General features: G+C 40.9%; 1 protein-coding gene across 3 annotated transcripts in view; it reads right to left on the bottom strand.

Moving 5' to 3' along the window:
• The window catches only part of ATE1 (arginyltransferase 1), a 158971-nt gene extending 138638 nt beyond the window's left edge, over positions 1 to 20333 (bottom strand). Inside the window, exons 1-7 of one of the 3 annotated variants that reach the window (XM_068961569.1) lie at positions 20249 to 20333; positions 16959 to 17022; positions 14334 to 14396; positions 9634 to 9737; positions 7501 to 7746; positions 4573 to 4802; positions 1388 to 1516 (exon numbers count right to left, since the gene is read on the bottom strand). In XM_068961569.1, coding sequence (XP_068817670.1) covers positions 1388 to 1516; positions 4573 to 4802; positions 7501 to 7746; positions 9634 to 9737; positions 14334 to 14396; positions 16959 to 17022; positions 20249 to 20333 — 921 coding nt within the window. Of the gene's footprint in view, positions 1 to 1387; positions 1517 to 2443; positions 2573 to 4572; positions 4803 to 7500; positions 7747 to 9633; positions 9738 to 14333; positions 14397 to 16958; positions 17023 to 19740; positions 19850 to 20248 lie in introns of those variants that run through there. The other 2 variants (XM_068961567.1, XM_068961568.1) reach the window with 2 other exon arrangements.
• Positions 20334 to 24847: the final 4514 nt, after the last annotated feature.

The following is a 24847-nucleotide window of genomic DNA, read 5'->3' on the forward strand; positions in this document are numbered from 1 at the left end:
GCCCTAGAGCCTGCCTGGATGTTAAGTGGCCCTCATCTTTTTGGACTTGGCTCAGATGTCACTTCCTTCAGAAAACCCTCCCTCACTCCAGTCTCACACTAAGGTGGCTTTCCTTACTAATCCACCAACTAACTCGAACGGCACTGGAACTGCTTAACCATCTGTCTCCCCAATGGAATGGACTCCATAGAGGCCTGAAGCCCAAAAATGGAGTCGGGGCAGGGGGGTTGAAGTCAAAGTTTAGCGGAAACACATCAGATGTGTTCTGGCCCAACTATCTATACCTGGGAAGCAGGCAGGCACAAGGCCAGAATCTCAAGGGTAGTAGGAAAGAGTATTGTGCAGAAAGGAATTAAGACCTCCTGAGAATATCAAAGGAGAACTTCTTGCACCTGGCAGAATCCATTACCTATAAATGCTACCACGCACTGCTATAGGTCTCAAAAGGGAATTTGTGGGAGCCCTTCTCAAATCGGAATGTGCATGTGAAATCACCTGGAGACCTAGTTCATAATGCAGACTTTTACTCAGTAGGTCTGAAGGGAAACCTGAGATTCTGTGTTCCCAGTGACACCGATGCTGCTGATCTGCAGACTACACTTTAACTAGAAAGGCTCTGGGAGACCAGAGTCAGCCTTCTCACAGGGAACATGCAGCATTACCTCCTGCCCTATCAACCATCTTTTTTAAGCTAACACATTCTGTGTTATTAAAAAGACACAAAAATCAAAACTTCAATCCTTCTGCATCTGTTGGCATCTTTCTTCCAAGACATCACCGTCCAACTTTGAAACATAAGCAACCTCTTACTCATCTACATATCTGCAGCTGGAAAACACAAGCCCTCAATAAAGGCTTGTCAAATGATGCTCTATACTAACAACCTCAACCCTGGGTGATGGACAGGGAAGCCTGGCACGCTGCAGTCCATGAGGTCACAAAGAGTCGGACACGACTAAGCGACTGAACTGAACTGATACAAGCTCAAAGTATTCAGTTTTTTCCACGTGCTTCTTGTTAAGCTTTATTTGTTCACTGGTTCATCTTTCCCGTGTGAACATCAATCCCTCGAGGACAGAGACGCCTCCCTGTGGGCTGTGGCACACAGTGCAACTGGTGACGTCGGCTGACAGCCCGACTGATCTAGAAACACGCGACCCTCGGGCTCCTGGAGAGAACAGTAAGTAAGAACACATCCTTTTTTTCTGAGGGATTTAAAATGATCACATGTATGGCTCGTTTTCACAAAAGTTCGGAGTACACCCTGCAAGGACCATCAGCTCCACTTAACAGATGGCTCCACTTAAGAAAATGGCATAAGAAGGTTATACAGTATGCTCCTTCACAGACAACCTCAGCATAGGAAAAAATGTTTAGTGAACGGTACCTCGGTCTTCCCACATTCATCGGGCGGATCCTGGTGTATGGCCATTTGATACTTGACATACAAAGAAAATGACTGGCTGAAGGACGACTTGAACTCTGGGTCCTCAAAGGAGACAGGTACTAACCTCACCTTCAGAGCAAGGAAAATACAAGCAAATGCTATTGAAACATCTCTAACTGATGATATGCTTCTGAAGGTGAGGCTAGAGTAAGATCTCCGCAAATCCACTGCCAAAGCTCAGCACTGGCATTGTTTATACAATGAGTAAACCTTGGAACAGGCTGACGACCACACAGCCTGAAGCATGAACTTTACACCGATATTTATGAAAAATTTAAACTCACAAGGGCCGGGACAGTTTATTTGGTTTAATTTTTCCCTTTACCCATGTAATTCTCTGCATACAGCAGAGTCAATATTGTTGCTCACATAACTGACACTAGCTCTGTCACTTCTACTTATATTAAGGGCTTTTGCCCCTTCCATATTTTTCTTGGGTAATTTGATTTATAAATTATAAATCAAGGACTTCATATGAGAACTTCAATTAAAACATGCTACTATCCAAATTCTAGTCCTACTCAGTTGTATATGGCCTGTACATCAACAGAGAGTAATTTAGCTATTAGGAGAACTCTCTCTACTCACGGCTTCTACATGGAGATAAAGCATGTTAACTGTGCTGGGCAAAGTGTGGCTACCATAAAAACCGGGATTTTTTTAAAAACTTTTTTTTCCCCATAAATATTTTAATTTAGAGATCTGTTTTCACTGAGTCTTAAGTAAATGCATCTAAACACGGTGATTTTTAAAACAGAGATACTTCATTTCACGTGCTACTTTCCACGTGGAAATTATACATACAAGGCCTTAACATGGCCTGTGGTAAAATCTGCACTTTCAGAATGTCCATTATTCCATAGTCCTATCTCTTTGCAGATATACTGCAAATTGAACATAAATAAAATGCACCACAAATAAACCAAGAATTCACACAGTGATATCAAATAGAGGGGAAGTTTCATTGTTCAGAAACATTACACTTGCCCTGCTGACCTGGCTCACAGTTGGTTTATCAGGCGGGTCCCTGTGAACAACCATCTGGTAACGTTTATAGACCTGGTAAGACTCCTGAAATGTGGCTTTGAACTGTGAACTTGGTGGAGATGATCTCACCACCCTCACCTTCAGAAGGAGGTAAAAAACAATGTTCATTAATTCATTTATTTATTCCATGGAATATGCATTAACAGTTACTCCCACCCACAAAGACCCAAAAGTTTCAATACAAATATTAAAGCAGAAACATGTAACAGCAATATTTTAACTCTAAAGATCAACTGTTAATAAATAGAGAAAAATGCTATTTCTCCAAATTATAGACTCATTAACAGAGTCTATATAGAACTCATTAAAGGCAGAGGCTCCTGCCCAAATTCTAAGATTAAGCTCTTTGACTGAATTATGTAAGACTGCCTCAGCTATAAAACAACAGATTAGTTCTGGCATTCAAAGCACAGACACAAACAAGTACTCTTTAATATTAGCTGTACACAACTCCCCTTTAGTAAAACAATTCAAAAGACTGAAAATGTGAATATATTTTTTGGACACTCATTCATACATCATTAACTCTGAACTTACAACTTTTTAATGTAAGTATAAAAGACAACTTTCAAAAACTGTTCCTATTCCATACCATACTTTAAAAAGACTCTAAAGTCAGGTTCCCTGTCCGTAAAACTCAAAGTTATCATTTTAGTCAAGTAAATAAATTAACCTCTCAGTGCCTTAGTTTCCTCATATGTAAAATGAGGATGCATTACAAGTGGTAACTGTACACAGTAACGGATGACATTTCTTTAATCTTATTTACTAACCAGTTAAAATATGTTAGCAAAACAGAATAGTAAAATACAAAATCAAATGTAATGTAATAGAAAAGCTTAATTGGAAACTTCTTGTTTGTGCCATGAGTTTTTCTCATGAAAGAGTGACACCTAGTGGATTAAAAAAATCCATCCATTCTGGGTATTCTATCAAAAAAATAGAAGCTTATAACACAAGGAACTTAACCCAGTGCTTTATGATAACCTACAGGGGTGGGAGGGAGGCTCAAGAGGTTGGGGACACAGGTGTCCTTTTGGCTGATTCACACTGTCGTATGGCAGAAACCAATACAACACTGTAAAGCAATTATCCTCCAATTAATTAAGAAACTAAATGCTGCCCACTGAAGACGTGTTCTATTAGGTGAAACCTGCTGCCCTGAACACATTACTAATAAAGCTGAAAAACTCTTCATAAAGCATTTTAAGTGGTAAGTTCCATTCTTTTTACAATTTGGGAAGGAGAAAGTTAATACCAAAACAGAGCAGCCAAGGAATTATAACAATCAAAATTGTCAAAACTTATGTCTAAGAATATATACTGTCCTAAGGTTTAAACTGCACCAAAGTAAATTTTTAACATTAGGTTTTCAGTGATAAGTGATATTATTAGATGATATTAAGCTATAAATTCAAAGGCTGACCAGTTCCTAATCAAGTAGGAGAATATAATGAAGTCATTATAGCAAGTGTTACAGAAAAAAATTTTATAAATATACCAAACTAATACTGAAAAACCTAGATTTAACCTAGAATGTAAATCGACTTGGGAAAAATAAGAGGAATACTGTAAAACTATTCATATTATGTCTAAACTGTCTAAATTCAGACATATTTATATTTATAATATGTATAAACTGCTGGCTTGCATAGGTAATAACCATTTTGTTCCCTTGATCAACACCAGAATATCAAAATCAATGAGACAGTGATTTGCCTACTGTCATCTATTTCTTTCACTATCTAAACCAAAACTGCCAAAAATGAAATTTTAAATAAGTTATTTAAAAATTTTTCACTCTAATGAATAAATTTCAATTAAGGTGTACGAAAAGCCAGAGTACCTCGAATAATAATAACACTAAAACTGGAATTTTCACAACTTTAGTAGCCACCTTTTTAAACCTTACGAAAAAAAGTTTTCCTCAAGAGGCAATTAACTTAGTAAATATTAAGTGCCACTCCATCCCAGTTCACTTTAATTTCCCATTATATAAACAGCAAAACATCAACTGTATAATCCTCAAGTGAAAAGAAACAAGGTAATCGACAAAAAAAAAATGTCCTCCAAGGTACCTCTAACTTGTGTGATGCATTCTCTGGTAAAGATTCAAAAATTAAATCTTCAAGCGACTTGGGTTGGTTGGATTTAGTCTTTGGTGGGAGCAAAGATGAGGGCTGACACTGAGCCTGGAAGCCCTCACATTCTCCAGCTGGGTCCTGCTGCATGAGTTTCAACCTTTTCCTTTCTTTCCTGATCTCCTTTGCTTTTCGACATGGAGGCTTACTCAAATCTGCCCCTCTCCCTAAAAAGGAATTTTAAAACAGTAGATCAATCACATCTGGCTCCAGAAATATTTTTCAAAAATCTCAAAGGTTCTACAGAATCAGTCCAAAGAGTTCCAATTGTTAGGTTAGCTCTGACTGGAGGTTTCAGAGGTTTCATGGTGTAGACCTGTAAGTCGATCTTTAAATTTATCTTAGAAGAACTGCAAGAGAAAGGAAATAGTAACAGAAACTTCTCAAGCAGCTCTTTGAGACCCCATGGACTATAGCCCCCCAGGCTCCTCTGTCCATCAGATTATCCTGGCAGGAATACTGGAGTTGGTTGCCATCTCCTTTTCCAAGAATACTGGAGTTGGTTGCCATCTCCTTTTCCAGGGTATCTTCCAGACTCAAGGATCGAGCTCGTGTCTCCTGAATTGGCTGGCAGATTCCGAACCACGGAGCCACCTGGGAAGCCCCTTATTTTAATGAAAAAGAGCAAATATCAAGCTGACAACCCTTTAAAATATAAAAAAAGTTTACTATTAAAAACTACAAAATTGAGTCCATACCATTTAACCTAGGAAGCTATTTTCAAGGAATCTATTCCAAGAAAATCACAAGAGATAAAGGCTAACAATGAACACAAATGAAAACTTCAAAATAATCAAGATGCCCAGTTACAGAACTGCATAATTTTTAAAATAAGCAACAGAATATCCCATTTTAATTAAAATTAAAGCCATTTTAATTGCTTTAGAAATTTTAGGGGTTCTCTCATTATCCACTGTTAAAACACTATATATTATACAATTAAATACTTAGGAAAAAATCTGAAATATACCACCACATTAACAGCCAATTTAACGGTTAAAAATGTTTAACAGTTTAAAAATAAAGAAAGGATTTCCCTCTTTTTTTTGTAGTGTTCTCTTTTCTCCCAATTTTCTAACATTACACATAATTTTTTACTTTTTTAAAAACTATTAATAAAGAAAAATGGTTTTATAAAAATTTAGGATCCTGAAAAGCAGTATTCACAAATCATATAAAAATCAATTTTATACAGAAGAAAATTAAGACCAAGAGTGTTAGGAGAGTCAGAGACCAAGACCTGGTCAAAAGAAAACTAGTTTAATGAGAAAATAGTGATAATGAGATGAAAGTACAACTTCATTAACTCAACTAAAAACAAAATGTACCTTTAAAAAAATGACTTTTAATAAACCAGTAACAAAAAACTAACTATAATTAGCCATCACTCTACTGCCTTAGAAAATTCATTTTCTTTGGCCAGAGAAATGTGTCATTTCTCAAATTTATATGTCAACCATATCCAAATAAAACTAGAAGAAAAAAAAAAAAAAACTGCCATTATGAGTCAATAATGTTTCAAATGAGGGTAGGCTCCATGGAGATCTATTATAATATTCAGTCTATATTTGCCTCCGAAATTCTCCAAAATGAAGATTTTTCAAATTATGTAAGCAATTATTGTAATAAATAATAAAAATAGTAAACAAACTGACCCTAATGACCAAGAGAGTAAGAGTTAAAAGAAATTATCTAGATCATTCAAAACATTTTACTGGACCGTTCTAATTAGGACAAAATCTCAGACCAGCAATTTAAATGCCATGAAACCTTAAAAAAAAAAAAAAAAAATCAATAAAAATGCAGCGTTTACTGTGTTTTAACACATATAACTTATAATTTAAACAAAAAACTAAAATAATACTAAAAAATCTCTCCCTTGGATTATTTTGTACAAGAATGAACTCAAGAACTGAAGTATAACAACTATGCAAATTGACATTTAATGAAATTTTTTGAGTCATATATACATGCAAACATATATATAATAAACTGATTTAATGTTGAATATATTTTCCAAGCCTAATTCTTTTATAAGTGGTAATACAGAAAGAAGTCTCACCTTATTAAAGGTGAAATTAAATATCAAAATGTAGAATTTTTCTTGGCTGCACAGCTTGCACGATCTCAGTTCCCTGACCAGGGACTGGACCCAGGCCATGGCAGTGAAAGCCTGGAATCCTAACCACTAGGCCACCAAGGAACTACCTGGGAATTTTTTGTTAATTTGGAAAATTTTAAACTAAAATTAATTATGATTACATAAAGAAATCTAGTGGGCTTCCCTGATGGCTCAGACGATAAAGAATCTGCCTGCAGGGAGACCCGTGTTCCATCCCTCGGTCAGGAAGATCCTGTGGAGAAGGAAATGGCAAACCCCTCTAGTATTCTTGCCTGGAGAATCCCATGAACAGAGGCTACAGTCCACGGGGTCACAAAGGGTTGGGCACAACTGAGCAACTAACACACACAAAGAAATCTAATGGCAAATTGAAGAATTTCACAATGTCTGTTATTTCAGACATAGTATCTACTATGTCTCAGTTAACACTAAAAATAAAAATGTTTAATACCTTACCTTCTTACAGACGAAAGTTCGATTCTCAAACCTCAAGGGCCTTAAGATAATAAAAAGAAATGGAACTCTTAAAATGTCTGTTAGGGGATGATAAGGCTATTATTTTAGGTTTTTTAAACAATCTGTTCATCTAAATTCAGGTAATAAGGTGTACAAAACAGGGATCCATGTTACAGATTTCCTGAGTGTTCCACTTTTTTAGCTCATGAGAGGGCTCAGGGATTATGATGTCTCAAGCACAAAGACAATCTAGACTTTAATATGGCCTGATGGCAAACTTCCACTACCTGGCTGAGGAGCTGTATGCACTTTAACTGAACATGACGGTTCACCAGAGCCCAACTTCTCTTCCACATCTTGTGAATGGGTTATCTCATTAGATTCTTCCCTCTTTGCTTTCTTCCTCTCTTCACTCTCTAAGCTCTTCTTGAGGTCATCATTGAATGTTTTAAGGTCACAGTGTATATCCAATTTATTTATTAACCCAAAGTCACTGGAAACGGCATCCTCCACGGTGGGCTCCATGGGCTCATCTACAAATCAAAGAGAAATCACAGTCCCTCAGCCAGGCCATCTGACACAACCAAGAGACATATACGGAAAACACACCCTATTCTACCCAAGGCGGCAGAGACTAGTGAGCGTCCACCAAGTCCACTCTCCCATCTTGCGGAGTCAGGGCTGTGGTGGAGACAGTGGGCCCTGGAAAGGGAACGCGCCAGACCCTTCACGAGTTATAACCAAGCTCCCACCAGTGGGACAGAACCAAAGCGACAGGTTCAATTTTGCTCACTTGTTTTAAAGGAAATCTGTGACCCTGAACTTCCACCCTTACCCCTCCCCACTGGCTAGGTTAGTAAAAACCAGAGGGACCTCAGAAATCACATGAAGAGAGATCCAGAATGGCAGGGGGTGAGCGGGGGAGGCTGGGGGTTGCAGGGAGGGTTGGGGAGGAAAGTAAAGGGCAGTACATGAGGGCAAAGAACGTACCTGTTTTGGTGGCCACTGTATCTCCAGTGCTTAAAAGAGGGACCGAGACATTATAAGCATTCAAAACATACTTGAGGGATGAATTAACAAGCTAACACTGGGGTGGGAGGCTCCCAGGGTAGGCCATTTCTTATGGCAGAAATGAGAAAGAGCTATAAGGATGGGCAGCATTCCCAATTCTTATGGTCATGTGTTAGGGAGTGCCTATGGGAAAATGCTAAGATAAAAAAGAAAGAACAGGAAAACACTGAAGAAACTGAAAAAGCAAAGAAACCCAAGTTAATTAAATGTTACTAGGAAATTTGAGGAAATTTACCCAAATTCAAAATTCATTAAGAAAAAAAAATAAAGCTTCAGGCAATGTAACAATTCTTATTATCAGGGCTTCCCTAATAGCTCAGTTGGTAAAGAATCCACCTGCAATGCAGGAGACCCTGGTTCGATTCCTGGGTTGGGAACATCCTCTGGAAAAGGGATAGGCTACCTACTCTAGTATTCTTGGGCTTCCCCTGTGGCTCAGCTGGTAAAGAATCCACCTCCAATGCGGGAGACCTGGGTTCAATCCCTGGGTTGGGAAGATCCCCTGGAGAAGAGAAAGGCTATCCACTCCAGTATTCTGGCCTGGAGAATGCCATGGCTATATAGCCCACCGGGTCACAAAGAGTTGGACACGATTGAGTGACTTTCACTTTTCACTTTCAGGCAATATAATTTACTGAAGACCTTACTCAAACATGGAAAATCTGAGCTTTACTCTGCATTATAAATAATTGTGTAATCTTATGTAAGTTGTACACAAGCATTTATTTCTCCAGAGACAGTGCTGTTGCTGCTGTTTAGTCGCCTCAGTCGTATCTGACTCTTGCTGTTTAGTCGCCTCAGTCGTGTCTGACTCTGCGCTACCCTATGGAATGTAGCATGCCAGGCTCCTCTGTCCATGGGATTCTCCAGGCAAGAGTACTGGAGTGGCTGCCATGCCCTCCTCCAAGGGATCTTTCCAACCCAGAGATCGAACCTGGGTCTCCTGCACTGTAGGCAGATTATTTACCACTGAGCTACCAGGGAAGCCCAGAGACAGAATCACTTTCTATTTACGTCATAAGGTATCATTAAGATCAAAGAAAATGAAGAATTCTCAAAGAATCAGGAAAACTAAAATTTCAATAAATTCCATGAAATGAATCTTTAAAATGGTCCTGTCTTCCTCCCAAGCTAGACTCCCCCTGGCATATATTCCCCATCTCCCTGATTTGGGGGCCAGTGGAAGCAGTGTAGCAGCAGAGCTCAGAGTGGCCATCACCATCACAGTAACAGCGGTTCCTGACTGCAGCGGGACCTCCTTCCACCGCCTAACAAACGAGTGAAAGTGAGAACCTTGGAAAGAAACATCTATTTAAAATAAACAGTTTTTAGCCGCCATCTCATCTTACCCTCACAATTTCCTTTTGAAATTTCCCCTTTAGCCAGAAATTTCAACATTTTTTTCAAAACCTTCTTGTGAGATTTTGATGGCTGAAACTGTAAAGGTCGGCACCTAGGAAAGCAAAATAAGTATTTAAAAAGTGAACTAAAACTGTGAAGAAATAAAATCAGTTCTACATAACAGTACAATAAAGAAAAGCTCATGACTGGGATTTCTGGATAAAGACAGGGCTTAAAGTAGTCTCTAATCCCATCTCAAAACTCATTAAAATACAGTTAAGGGATTATTTTTTTAAAAAAAAGCAAAAGACATAAACCACTACGAAAAAAAAATAATGGGAGAAACGCTGGAAGCTAGAAAGCAGATGTACAAGTGCTAACTGACTTAGCAGACCAGAGAAACTGAATCCTAAGCCAACAGTGGGAAAAGCCAAAAAGATGCCCAATTTTCTCCACATTACCCCTAAAAGTCTTAGGGATTGGCGATACCTGCTATCGTGGGAGAAAAGAGTGAAAGTAGGTGTAGAACTAGGAAGATCCCTTGAAAGTCTGTTTTGCAAGAAGTTATTATCTCATATTCTCCCCCACTCAGCACAGATGAGTCTCTAAACCCAGCAGAAAATTGCAAACTTTTCAGAAAGGGTAAAAAAAAAAAAAAAAAGCCCTCTTCTGTGAGGAAGACAGGCACAGCTGAAAACAGTAAGTTCACAGCCAACAACAATAAGCTTAAATGAAAGCCTTCATGCTAACCGCTGAGACCTCTGTCACCCACATCCCCAACCCAGTCCCAGAACATCAGCAGATAATACTTTCTCTCCAGAATGTGATCAGAATGAAAAATACTGACCCAGAGATTCCCCCAAAGAAGAGGTTAGCCAGACCTTAACGCCCATAGTAAACAAGACTCACCAAGGTACATAAAATTTCCAATGGGACACTGGAAGGTTGGAATCACCAGATACTTGAGGAGGGCCTCTAAAGCAAAGATAGGTGCCAAAAGGTTGAAGAAAGTAACTTGCAGGATATCAAGTGTACGGGAAGAAGGAAACCTTAAAAAACTTAAGAACAAAAATCTCTCTTAGAAGTAAAAATAGAGTAGAAGAAATTAAAAGTTAAATAGAAAACTGAAGACTTGGAAAATAAAGTTGAGAAAATCTCCCAAAAGACATGGAAAATCAAAGAGAAAAATAAAGAAGAGAACCAGTCTAAAAGGTCCAATGTCTAAATAAAGACATGAGAAAAGAGAAAGAAGAAAATGGTAAGGAGAGGATCAACAAAATAACACAAGAAAACTTCCCTGGGACATGATGGGAGGAGCCCCTAGACAAGAGGGGTGTCTCAAGCACATATGTAAGGAATGAAAACAGATGCACTGCCAAACATATTGTGAAACATCAAAACACTGAAGACAAAAAAAAAAAAAACTTCCAAAGAGAAAGAAAACACTTTGGACAAAGGAACAAGAATCAGAATGCCACTGAACTGCTCAATAGCAATAAGACAACAATGCAACAAAGCTTTCAAAATTCTAAAGGAAAATTATTTTCAATCTACACTGCTATATCCAGCCAAACTGTAAGTTAAGTTTGAGCAGTCAATGAAAACATTTCCAAAGTCTAAAAAAATTTACCTCTTATGCACTTCTCAAGAAATTGTTAGAAAAGGTGCTTCACTAAAATAAAGGAATAATACAAGACAGAGAGTAGAAAAGACAAGATGCAAACCAAGACCCAAAGGAATCCTCAAGATGAGACTCAAAAAGAGACTCCAGTGACCTATCAGGCACAGAGGCAATCTGTTCAGATCAGAGCAGATCAAAAGATTCCCGTTAAGATTTTCATCAAGAAGATAAGAATGATACAGTACCTAAAGCATCTAAACATAGCAAGAGTAAATTTACACCTCTGGGGGAGCACTTCTAGATAAACTGGTAACAGACGCCTCAAAGACTAGGTAAACAAAAATGACAATGAGCAACACCAGGCAAAGTAAAAACTTGTGCAGGAAAGATAAAGTAATACTTTGGCCACCAGATGCTAAAAGGGTTGATTCACTGGAAAAGACCTTGATACTGGGAAAGATTGAGGGAAGGAGGAGAAGGGGATGGCAGAGGATGAGATGGTTGGATAGCATGTCTCAATGAACATGAGTTTGAGCAAACTCCAGGAGATAGTGAAGAACAGGGAAGCCTGGCGTGCTGCAGTCCACAGGCTTGCAAAGAGTTGGACACGACTTAAAGACTGAACAACAACTACATGGCTGAGCTGTGCAGTCTATTTACACAGTCATAATGAGATGACTACATCCATCCAAAATTTTTCGAAGTTGGGGATGAAGACAAATAGGAGTTTGAATGTGACAAAGGAAAGCGGGGTAAAATAAACCCTTATCTTTCAGTGAGAGAAGCTCAGAGATAATGGAGAACGCCAACCTTTTAGTAATGAAGTATTACTATATAAAAATGAAAGTGAAAGTTGTTCAGTCATGTCCAACTCTTTGCAACCTCATCGACTGTAACCTGCCAGGCTCCTCTGTCCATGGAATTTTCCAGGCAAGAATACTGGAGTGGGGAACCATTCCCTGAAACCTGGTCTCCTGCATTGCGGGCAGATTCTTTACCACCTGAGCTACCACTGAAGCCCTATAATTATATAAGCATGTTACTTAAAGACACAGAGGTGAAAAAACAGAAGAATCAGTTAAAAGATTTGAAAGTGACTGCAATGAGAAACAGAAAACAGGAACTGGAGGGGAGAGGGGTGGTTCAGAGGACGGCCATTTTGCAAGATAAGCTTTACGGGAACTATTTGATTCTTTAAAGTGTTAGCAAATATGCTATTAATAAAAATTAAAATTGAAAAAAAAATTCACAGACAGGGGAGTTCATCCTCATTTTTACTCACACACTGGACAGGCCTCAGCATCTGCCTAACAAAAAGCAAAGTTGTAGGCTAGACCACACTGCCTTTGCCTAAGGCCTCACTGCACAACCACTGTAGTAAACAGCAAAACAACCCAAAGAATATGCAAAACGACTCCCAAAAAGATCAACATGTAAAAATGAAGTTGTATAAAGAATAACAATTCGGGAAATTTCTTTTTTTAATTTGGCTGCACTAGGTATTAGTCATGACATTCAGGATCTTTTGTTGCGGGATATGGGATTAGGTCCCCGGACCACAGATCAAACTGGGGCCACCTGCATTGGGAGCTTGGAGTCTTAGGCACTGGATCACCAGGGAGGTCCCTTCAGGAAATGTTTGATCCCATGTAAAATTATAAAATGCAAAAAAAAAAAAAAAAACCAGGCACATTTTGCAAATACTTTGTCTTGCAATGTTCATTGAGTCCTTTTTCATAAAAGCAACACACCTGGAACAGTGCTTTATATGAGACAGGAACCCAATAAATTATAGATGCTTCTATCTTTTTCTTAACCCACTGAAATGGGCCTTTTCTGAATAGAGATTCTCAGGGTTCAGGCCAATCAACTTCAGACTTATCTGAACAGAATCCTAGCCACAATCCAATGAGAAATTGTTATCGGAAGGAAAAATGATTTCTGTCTTTGAAGACGTTACCACTTCATAATGGCTAAAGCTGAAAGAGGTATTCTGTCATTTTATACCAAATGAGATGTTGTCAGCAAACAAGATAGTCATATTTTTTCTTTGTTGTACCAGTCCCTTGACCAGTTAGGAAAGAGAAAGGATTAACCAGGAATCAGTGAATTTTGAAAGTCAGTGATCACCCTAAAATTAGTATGTTCAATGTTACATTATTTTTGTCTATATGTTCCCTGTCTTGTTTTGTTATCAAATTCTCAAATCGGTCTACAACCTCAAAACAAGTTAAGAGTAACTAAGGGAAACAGATGTGAGGACCCATCGAGCATGATGGACACAACCGTGTTTGCTTTATCTAGAGTATACATACACGTTCAAACTGTAGACATATTCTTCACAATGTTAACAAACGTTCCCTATTTTTGCTACCAGAAGAAGGGGAAGAGGGAGGGGAAAGGGAAGAGGCAGGGGGAGGGGAAGATGACCATGAGGGAGAAGAGGAGGGACCTTCCTAATCAGAGAAGCAGGGAAAAATCCTTCCATGTTAGGGTGGAGTAAGCGAGGGCACAAGAGAAACAAAAAGTATTAAGAAAAACCAAGCAAACCCTCTGTAGGAAACCAGACTTTTTAGTTTGAGTTTTCCAGTGAAGAAGACTAGATTCTAAACAGATGCAGGTTAAGTGCCAGCCTCCTCTTCCTTATTCCTTATACAGGATTCTGTAGCATTGTCTGAATGAAACCACTGTGCCAAATAATACACAAGGGAATTGGAATTGGGGCTGTTGTTGTTTTCAGTTGCTAAATCGTGTGCAACTCTTTGCGACTCCAAGCTAAAGTGCTAAAAATTTGATACCTAAAAGTAATTTAAGTATTTGCCAATATTCTCCCAATATTTCATGTATTATTGACTAGATTGCTAAATAGTATATTTTTATATCACATTAATACTTATATCTAATCAAACCATATTATTAAAACCTATTGATTAGCATATGAATACAGCATCAGTATACAGAAAAAACTTGTCTGCTTTTTTTTATAAAGAATGTGTACCTAGAACAGAAATACACTTAACAAAGCAGGATTCTACTAAAAAATTTTATATAATCTTCATATTAATAGAAAATAATCAAAATTCTTACCTTATGGTATACTGAGGACAACATGTTTGATTCATGACAGGTTTGTACACATATTTCCCGCTTCTAAAATTATAGAACAGCTTTGTTAATTTCATACATATTTCTCATAGGCAGCAAAGTAGATTAGTACAGGAATATGAAATTAATTAAGGTAAAAATCTAATCAATAGGGTAAAAACTGAGGTTGAGTTACTCTTCACAAGCTAAATGATCTTACATGGTGGGTAATCCAAGGACCAGGGTCCAAGTTTTCGTTTCCTAAACCCTGGCATGTGTACTCCACAGCTGATAACCGAGGTAACCTCAGTTACCCTCTCATCAAGCATCTGCAATCCCTTCCATGCCTCCATCCACCGCCCACCTTGATACTGAAAAGGCTGCCCATGATGCTGTGGGGCTGATGCGTGTTGCTGCCTACGACATCCACATGTGGGGGTTCCACGGGCACCAGCATGATGTACTCCCAAGCCAACCTGATTCTTTCCATGCTTTCCGGATCTCAGCTCATACAGAGCCATGACACCACAAGCTCAATTTTGTCCAGATTTGGAAATGCCCTAATCCAACTGGACTGCTGTTCTTATCACAAAAGGAAATTGGACATAAAAAGAAACACCAGGGCTTCCCTAATGGCTCAGTGATAAAGAATCCTCCTGCCAATACAGGAGACACGGATTCGATCCCTGATCCGGGAAGACCCCACATGCCCGGAGCAACTAAGCCCGTGCGCCACAACTACTGAGTCTCTGCTCTAGTGCCTAGGAGCCCCAACTACTGAAGGCTGAGGGCCTCAGGGCCTGAGCTCCACAAGAGAAGCCACCGCAGTGAGAAGCCATGCACTGCAGCAAGAGGTGCCCCTGGTGACCGCAACTAGAGATAAGCCTGTGCAGCAATGAAGACCCAGCACAGCCAAAAATAAATAATTTTTTTAAAAAGACACATTAAACAGTAGATACGCACACACAGAGAAAGGACCACGTGAGGACACAGCAAAAAGGCAACCAGGTATAAGGGAAGGAGAAAAGCTGCAGGAAAAACCAAAGCTGTGGACACCTGGATTCTGGACTTCCAGCCTACAGAAGCATGAGAAAATACATTTCTCTCACTCCAGCGGCCCAAACTGTGGCGCTCTGTTATGGCAGTCCTAGCAATTACACAGGAGTTCAGTTTCCGAGCTGAAAATCTGGGAGTCCTCCTAGGCTCTTCCCTCCCTTGCACCTCCATATGCTGCCAGCAAGCGTTCTACTTCCGAAACGTCTCGTGAGTCTGCCCCCCTGCCCGATCCAGCTCCTGATCTAGTCACCGCTCCTGACTAGGACAGCAGCTCCTCACCACCTCACACCTGTAGTAACCGCTGGGACTCATTTTCCTGCCTTCGGAACCATTCCCTCAGACACCTCTCTGCTATCTGAATCATCATTTCCTGACCTCAAATTCCATCATTTTCTCTCTGACATAAAAGCCTTCAATAGCTCCCCCGTACCATTAAAAATATAAAAATAAATTTCCTTATTATGGCACACAAAGTCCTGCCACATCTGACCTACATCTATCCACATTTTGGGCCTCATTATTATGTTTAAGGAAAGCTGTGATGTTTCATTTGCTGTGCTCAATCTGTGTCTTCTGGGCAGTACTGGTACAGGGCACTTAATACTGCTCATACTTATGTAAGGAACCTTACTTAACAGTTATTCTAAAATCATCTACATAAAAATAGCTGCCAAAAAAAACATGGCCATCAAAGGTAATGTGTGGACCTTAAGGAAATCCGATTCAAATAAACCAATTGTAAAAGAAAATTTTTGAGACAGGCAGAAAATCTCAAAACTAGGTAACAGGTGACATCAAATTATCATTAAATTGGAAAGCATGGTAATGATATTGTGGATATGTTAAGAAAGAGAAAAAAAAATCCTTCTCTCTTAGAAACACATATTTAGTACAAGTATAATGACATGCTATCTGAAATTTGCTTTAAATAATTTGTGGGAGGAGGGGAGGGGGGAATATCTCATCCCATTGAAGCTGCTATAACAAAATATCATAGACTGAGTGACTTATAAACAACAGAAATATATTCCTGGTAGTTCTGGGGCTGGGAAGTCCAAGATCAAGGTGCCAACAGAAATGATGTCCAGTGAAGCTTTCTGGTTCATCTTTTCTACATATCCTCACATGGCAGAAGGGGCAAGGGAACTCTCTGTGGTCTCTTCTATAAAGGCACTAGAATCCCATTCACGATCCCATCAGATTCATGACCTAACCACCTCTCAAAAGCCCTCCCTCCATATAGGACTTAACATATGAACTCTGGGGGGAGACACATTCAGTCCACTGAAGGGAGCAAGGAAAACTGATGAAACAAGATTGACAAAATGTTAACAACTTTTGAAGTCTGGTGATTAGTACATGAAGTTCATTATAATGTTCCCTCTATATCTGTGAAATTTTCCTAATAAACATTCTTAAAAGGAGAAAACAATCTCTACACACAAAATATAATAAAATTTTTATTAAACCTATTTCCAACCACAGGAAAACATTTTAAAGGCAAATAATATGTTTCAATTATAAGAAGAACCTGAGTACCATCAGAAGGATCTTTATATTAAGGGCATTTACCTTCGCCATCCTCGGTCTATGAGATCCTGATAATCCTGCACAGTCATTGAATGTGCCCACATGCCTGAAAAATAAGTGCCATGTTCATAACAACGGGTGGAACTTTTTACTTTTCTAAATTCAAAGCATTATTTTTAAAGTGTGAATACTGAAGCAAAAAAAAATCCAGCTCACACTGAAGAAATCAAAGTCTGCACATACTTCGTACTTTTTAGTTTAACACAATACACAACACAAACGAAATACATGATGTATTTTACCTCAATTTTAAAAATAAAACACAGAAAGTGACCACATGCACTTAAGAATGAGTCAACAGTCTCTGTGACATCATAAATTTAAGACCCCACTGCAAATTACATCACACCTTTAAGCCATAATAATGACCCCAATAGTTTAATAAGCTGGTCTGTTCAGAAGAACTAGAAAGCAGATGTTTTCTTGTGCATACAAATTCTCTTTATTTTAATTGGCTTACAGCATAGTCTCACACACTGAAAATAAGACAAAAGTATACATACAGCAATATTCCTTTTAAGCATAAAAAAATGAAAGTAATCCAAATGCCTCTGAACAGAAAAGTGATTACAGACACTAATTTGTTATCAACATAATGAAAAAAATTATGCAACCATAAAAACATGAAGATTATGAAAAAACACTGAATTAATGGTAAAGAAAAATGAATTTTACTCTTGGAAACAGTAAACCCATCAAAAGTATGGAAAGACAGAGATAGGCTTGACAGAACAGGATGTAGTGAGAAAAGCAAGGGCATAAATACAACAGAAATGTCAGAAGCCTGGGTGGTATTCATCAACACCAACAAGTTACTCTATGAGGCTCAATTTCCTCATCTGTAAAATGGAAATAATAAAACCTTCCTACCTAATAGGTGGAGTGCCCTATAGTAAAGATTATCATTAAAATTAAAAACAAGATGATAGAAGTGATAAGAAATTTACAGGTATCTCTTTAGGTGAAATGGCAACCCACTCCAGTACTCTTGCCTGGAGAATCCCATGGAGGGAGGAGCCTGGTAGGCTCCATGGGGTAGCAAAGAGTCAGAGGCACTGAGCAGCTTCACTTCACTTTAGGTGAAAAGGGTGAAAGTAGGTTTTTTCTATAAAACTAAACAAAGGACATCTATATAAATCGATTTTCTCTTACTAAAATTACTAGGAAAACAGCTAAAGACCTAATATTAATTTTAGACATGTATAACATAAATTATCGTTACATACGGGATTCCCTGGTAGCTCAGCTGGTAAAGAATCCGCCTGCAATTCAGGAGACCCGGGTCCGATTCCTGGGTCGGCAAGATCAGCTGGAAAAAGGATAGGCTACCCACTCCAGTATTCTTGGGTTTCCCTGGCAGCTGGTAAAGAACCCGCCTGCAATGCGGGAGACCCGGGTTTGATTCCTGGATTGGGAAAGCCCCTGGATTAGGGAACGGCTACCGACTCCAGTACTCTGGCCAGGAGAATTGCATAGACTGTATTGTTATAATATATAATAAATCTATATTATAATCTATACGATAAATTTCTTATATATTATAATCATGATACTAAAATTTGAAACAGAGAAGAGAAGAAATCTCTAATACCCTAAGGCAGTCACTGTCACCGTATGAGTTTTTCCCTCCCTGGGCTGTAATCATCTCACCTGTTATTTGCATCCTCCTTATTTCCTCCGTTTAACCCAAGCCTATTTTCACTTTAACTCATCTTTATTACTGTCGCTAACAACTGCGTTATACTGCATTCTACCGCCTCTCACCCACAAGAAGTTAATCGACATTTAATTTTTTAAAGTTATTACACATTTTTAATTAATGAGTACACGGACACACCATCATCACCCAAATCACTGCCCCAGGGCAGGACAAAACAGTTTTTTGTTTTTGTTTTTTTAATACGGAAACCACCCAAATTTAAGTCTCCATGGATATCCCATTTCCCACAAAGCTAGATTATTCTTTAAAATAAGTGTATATACTTTTGCCAAAGCATGACACTGCAGGAAATAAACATGACGTTGTTTACAAACGAACAAAAATCCTTCCAAAAGAAACTTGAATCACGGGAGGGGGCACTGTAGGCTGGCTCTGTCGTGGTCACCGAGGTGGGTGGAGAAATGACAAGCACCTGGTACCATTTCCAAGCACAACAGTACTAACAGGGGCCCCTCGCGAGCAGCGACTACCGTCAGTTTCTTGTATATTTTTCCAGAGACATTTTATGCACGGATATCCACGCACGTGTGTTTTCCACACACACAGCTATCTACACAGACAGCAGCCGACACTCACTGTCCCGCAACCCCGCGTCCTGCGCTGACCACCGGGGACACCCCGAAAGCAGCATCTGAAATCACAGGTCAGCCCTGTAACTAACCACGCCACAGCGCTCCTCGACAGGCGGGTACTTAACGGTCTCCCACTGACGACGCACACCTGTTTCCACACTTGGCTCCTGCGAGACACACATTATCTCTCACGTCCTACCGCCTGTGTGAAAAATGAGCCTCTAGAAGCTTCCCTGCTCCACTAGGGGTGAGATCCGTTTTCAAATTCTGACAGCCACGGCACTCGGGGCGAACCGCATTCCGCGTTCCGCATTCGCTCCACAAGGGCCGGACGGCGCAGGGGCTACGCCTGGGCCGCAGCCTGGACACGACCCTCCAGCCACTCGGCCCGAGACGCCGCGACCCCCCGAGGACACCCGCCCGCCGCCGAGCCACCGGCGCCCTTCCCTGCCCACCAGCCCGGCCCGCTCACCATTGGAGCGACTGCCCGACTCGTTCTTGCAGTAGCCGCAGCGGTAGAAGTCCTCGCCCTCGAAATATTCCACGATGCTGGGCGAAAGCGCGGCCCAGGACGCCATGGCCCCGGCCCCTCAAACGCGACCCGCGGCCCAGCCCAACCCAACCCAACCCCAACGCCGCCGCCGCCACCCCACAATGCACCGCGCCGCCCGGGCGCCAGCAGGCCGAGCCTTGCCGGAGCGCCCTCGGCGCTGAAGCCGCCTGCGCCATCTTGACCGAGGGCAGCCTTCCACTATTTCCGCTCTTTCTCTGAAAGAGACCGCCATCTCGGTAAGGGTGAAACCGAGAAACAGAATGTGAAGGGCAACGGTCTGGGAAGAAACGCGTGGGGAAGGGAAGCGGGAGCTGGGAAGTGCGGCCTGGGTGCTGCCCCCCGCGAGGGCCCGGCCTGGAGCGCGGCGGGCGGTGTCGGGGTTTGGACGCCAGGCGGCCGCGCCGACCTCGTTGGCCCGACCACTCACCGCAGGACGCCTTGCCCTCCTCCGAGTCGCAATAGCCGCAGCGGTAGCCGGCCTTGAGTCCCTTGTACTCCACCATCGAGGCCATGGCTGCCTCCAGGTTCGCGCGGGCCGGCCACGCCTCTCGGCGCCCCGGGGCCGACCTCGGCGGGACGCGGGGGCCCGCGGCGCGGAGGAGTGGAGAGCGAGGCTGGGGCAGTGGGCCCCAGCGCCTAGGGCTCCCCCGTCGGTGTTGGGTCCGGGGGCTTCCCGGATGAGCGTGGGTTGTAGCGGTGGCACCACCCCGCCGGGACCCCGAGTTCGAGCCACCCCTTTGCAGTTTACTCCATCGCCGATCCTTCCCACAACTGCAGGTTGTCAGCCGCAGTTGACACATAAGGAAACTGAGGCACAGAGGTTGTGATCATTGTTTCTAGATCCTGCAGATCTCGGTTTAAAAGTTAACATCTCAGACTGTCCTCGCCAATTCTAGCGTCTTCTAAACTAGCTGCTGCTGCTAAGTCGCTTCAGTCGTGTCCGACTCTGTGCGACCCCATAGACGGCAGCCCACCAGGCTCCGCCGTCCCTGGGATTCTCCAGGCAAGAACACTGGAGTGGGTTGCATTTCCTTCTCCAGTGCATGAAAGTGAAAGTGAAGTCGCTCAGTCGTGTCCAACTCTTCGCAACCCCATGGACTGCAGCCCACCGAGCTCCTCTGCCCATGAGATTTTCCAGGCAAGAGTACTGGAGTGGGTTGCCATAGCGGGTACTTACTAAATATCCCCTAGGTTGGAGTACACATGTAGGTGTTCTGTGGATTGGCAGGGTAGGCGAATTGAACACTTCCCTCTTTTAAAGAAGACAAATGTCAGAGCCAGTTCCTGTCTTGTGCCCAGTCCCACCGTATCTTGCAACTTTCAAACAGAAGCTGAAAGTCAGATTTTTTTTTCCTTAGTACAGCTTTTAAATGTTATTTTAAAAGAACTTTTTAACTGTACAGGCCAAACACAGCATGTATATAAGCTGAATTCAGTGCACCAGTCTCCAGTTTGCAACCACTATTTTAAAGGGGATTTTTCAAAGAGTAACGATCCAGGAGTAAAGTATAGAAATGAGTGACTGCTTCCAACGAAGTAGTATTCCTTAATCTTTAACTCTGTATAGGCAAATAATTTAAACCAGTCTGTCCTTATGTTTTCCCCCTGTTGGTAATAAAGTTGATCATCTTTTTACAATGTTTAAAAAGGTGAAATCATGAAACTTGGAGAAACAGGTAAACTTTTGAAGTCAGTTTCAACATTCTTGACCCCAAGGCCCACTGTGCTGGCTATGTGCCTGTAAAGACGTCACATTGCTAAGCATCACCTGTGCCTCACACAATGAGAAAAAAAAAGCCTAAGGATACCTATGTAGCATGCAGGAAGACCCTAGCTTTATCCAGCTCCTTCCAACTTCTTAGATTTAAAGGCTCCTTACTAGATCTCAGTACCCATGTTCTTAAACACAGACCTTGTCCATCTTATTACAGCAGATGTGATTATTTCTTGTCCTTTCCTGGACTACACAGGAAACAAAGGCCAGAGAGGCCATATAACTTGCCCAAGATCATACAACTAGTAAAATAGAAATAGGAGGAAGAGGTGATTTTTTAAAAATTAATTGAAGAAGAAAAGAGATCGACAAATACTAGGTTTGGACTTGTGTCACACAACAGACCCAGGTTCAATCCCTAGGTCGGGAAGATCCCTGGAGGATGAAATGGCAACCCACTCCAGTACTCTTGCCTAGAGGAGCCTGGTAGGCTACAGTCCCTGAGGTTGCAAAGAGTCAGACACAACTGAGGACTTCACTAGACACAAAGTTTTCATCTTTCAGGCCCCAATGAGAAAAACAATGCAAAGTTTCATTTAGTTTCCATCTTGGGGCAGAGGTTTGGGGAGTTGGAAGAGGGCACTATTAGAATGTCCTTTTATTTATGAAACTGCGAATTATAGATAGCTGTCTTTGTTTATAACTTTCATACTTGACAATAAAATGCTGACAACACTAGCATGTTTGGTTCCATTAACAGTTTACGTAAACTTGAGTGTGAAACTGAGTTTACAAAACTTCAGTGTGAGGTTCGATCCGATCCTAGGCACTAATGATGTAAAGGACTCTGCATGGTGATAGATCCATGATTCTTGCATTAAAGTGAAATGTGGGACTTCACTGGTGGTCCAGTGGTTAAGAATCCACCTGCCTGTGCAGGGCACACGGGTTCAATCCTTCGTCCACCTGCCATGGGGCAATGAAGCCCATGTGCCACAACTGCTGAGGCTCTCTAGAGCCTGAGAGCCACCTGCATGCCCTAGAGTCCATGCTCTGCAACAAGAGAAGTCGCTGCAATGAGAAGCCCGTGCATCACAGCTAGAGTAGCCACTGCTCTCCAGAACTAGAGAAAACCCTTGAACAGCAGCAAAGACCCAGCACAGCCAAAATAAAAGTTAACTGATTTAACTAAAATTTTAAAAGATAAAGTGAAATGTGTTTCTTTGAATAAAGTGTTGAGTAGATAGCAAGTTTGGGAGGAGTGTGCAGTTAAATACAGAGAAGAGGGACATGCTAGGAAAGAGCTGTGTTATGAGCAGAGGCAAGGAGCTAGATACGGGCACCAAGTGTCTCAGGTAAGGGTGGGATCCTAGAAGACACTTTCCTCTGTGGGGCACTCACTGCCAGGAGACCTCAGATTAGACCCCTTCTCTCATCTGTCTAGATGTTTCTGTTCCAGTCAGTATTCTTGCCTGGAGAATTCCATGGACAGAGGAGCCTGGCAGGCTGCAGTCCATAGGGTCACACAGTCAGACACGACTGAAGCAACTTAGCATACATACACGTACGCACTGGTAGCCACTAGCCACATGTCCCTACTGAGCACCTAAAATGTGAATAGTGTGACAGGGAAACAACTTTTATTTAAATTCATGTGGATTTTAAAATTGAGGCAGTACAGACAAGCAGGATAAATGCCCCAAAACCAAAAACCTGCATGTAGGCATATGATGTTCAAACTGCAGAAAATCTTCAAAACGGATTCTCAAAGACAAAAAGAAATCTTTGAGCCAGAGAGAGGAAAAATTTTCATCTGTAGAGGAGCAAGGATAAAAATTACATCAGTCTTCTTGTTAGAAACCATGCAAGCAAGAAGAAAGGGAAGTGAAATATTTCAAGTATTGAAAAAAACCACCAGCCTAGAGTTCTGTATCCAGCACAATTATCCTTCAAATGTGAAAGAGAAGACTTTCTCAAAGAAAAACGGAGGGCGTTTGTCACCACTAGATCTGATTTGCAAGAAATGTTTAAGAAATTCTCCAGAAAGACAGAAAATAATATAGGTCAGAAACTCAGACCTACTTTTAAAAGAGCATTAGAGAAGGAATAGTGGAGAGGCAAAATCAATTTTTAATCTTTGAAAATCTTAGTTGATCTGACAGATAACAGGTTTTTTAGTTAATAATACAGGGTGCAAGCTTATAGGTAAGTGAAATGAGTGATAGCAGTGTTTTAAGGGATGGGAGGCAGGAACTACGAGGGCTTCCTTCATAGCTTAGTCGGTAAAGAATCCACCTGCAATGCAGGAAACCGGGGTTTGATTCCTGCAGGAAGATCCCCTGGAGAAGGAAATGGCAACCCACTCCAGTATTCCTGCCTGGAGAATCCCATTGACAGAGGAGGCTGGCGGGCTACAGTCCATGGGGTCACAAGAGTCGGACACAACTTATTGATTAAACCACAACCAGCTAGGAACTGTGAATCCTGTTATAAAAAAGTTTCTGCACTGCCTGTGTAGTAGCTATTTGAAAAAGAACTTGGATTAGTTGTAAATATATTCTGCAAACTCAATGGCAACCATGTAAAAAAGCAAATATAATTGTTATGCTGAGAGAGGAGAAAAAATAGAATCATAAAATGTTTAATACCAGATAGGGCAAAATACGACAAGGATGACAAGAGGGTTGGATGGCATCCCCAACTTGGTGGACATGAGTTTGAGCAAGCTCTGGGAGTTGGTGATGGAAGGGAAGCCTGGCGTGCTGCAGTCCATGAGGTTGCAAAGAGTCAGGTACAACTGAGTGGCTGAACTGAAGGCAAAGTAAGAGTGGAAGACAAAAGTAAGGTAAAGCAAGAGCAACAAGTAGAAAACAGCAACAAGTATGGCAGATACTAATCCAGTTATATCAGTGATCACTTTAAACACCAATGGTCTAAATACAGCAATTAAAAAAGACTGTCAGACTGGATAAAAAATGAGACCCAACGTTATCTACAGGAAATGCCACTTTAAATATAAAAACAGATTAAAGGGACAGAGAAAGATAAACAGTAATAAAATATTTTCATGACTTGATGTTTGAAATTCTTTGATATTTTTTAATCATAAAATTCCCATATTTACTTTTTTAACTCATTTACTACTGAATGAGTTGGAGACTATTGTTTCAAGCGCATCTCTACAAACAGTACATTTTAGAAGGGGTAGGTTTTATTTCTACTGAACAAAAAGCCAGGTTGTAATTAATCACTGTATTTTCTCCTTTTCTCTTTTTTCTTTCCTTTTTAAGAACTAGAGACATCATAATGGGC

Source organism: Capricornis sumatraensis, chromosome 23 (assembly GCF_032405125.1).
Source record: "Capricornis sumatraensis isolate serow.1 chromosome 23, serow.2, whole genome shotgun sequence".
NCBI classification, from domain to species: Eukaryota; Metazoa; Chordata; class Mammalia; order Artiodactyla; family Bovidae; genus Capricornis; species Capricornis sumatraensis.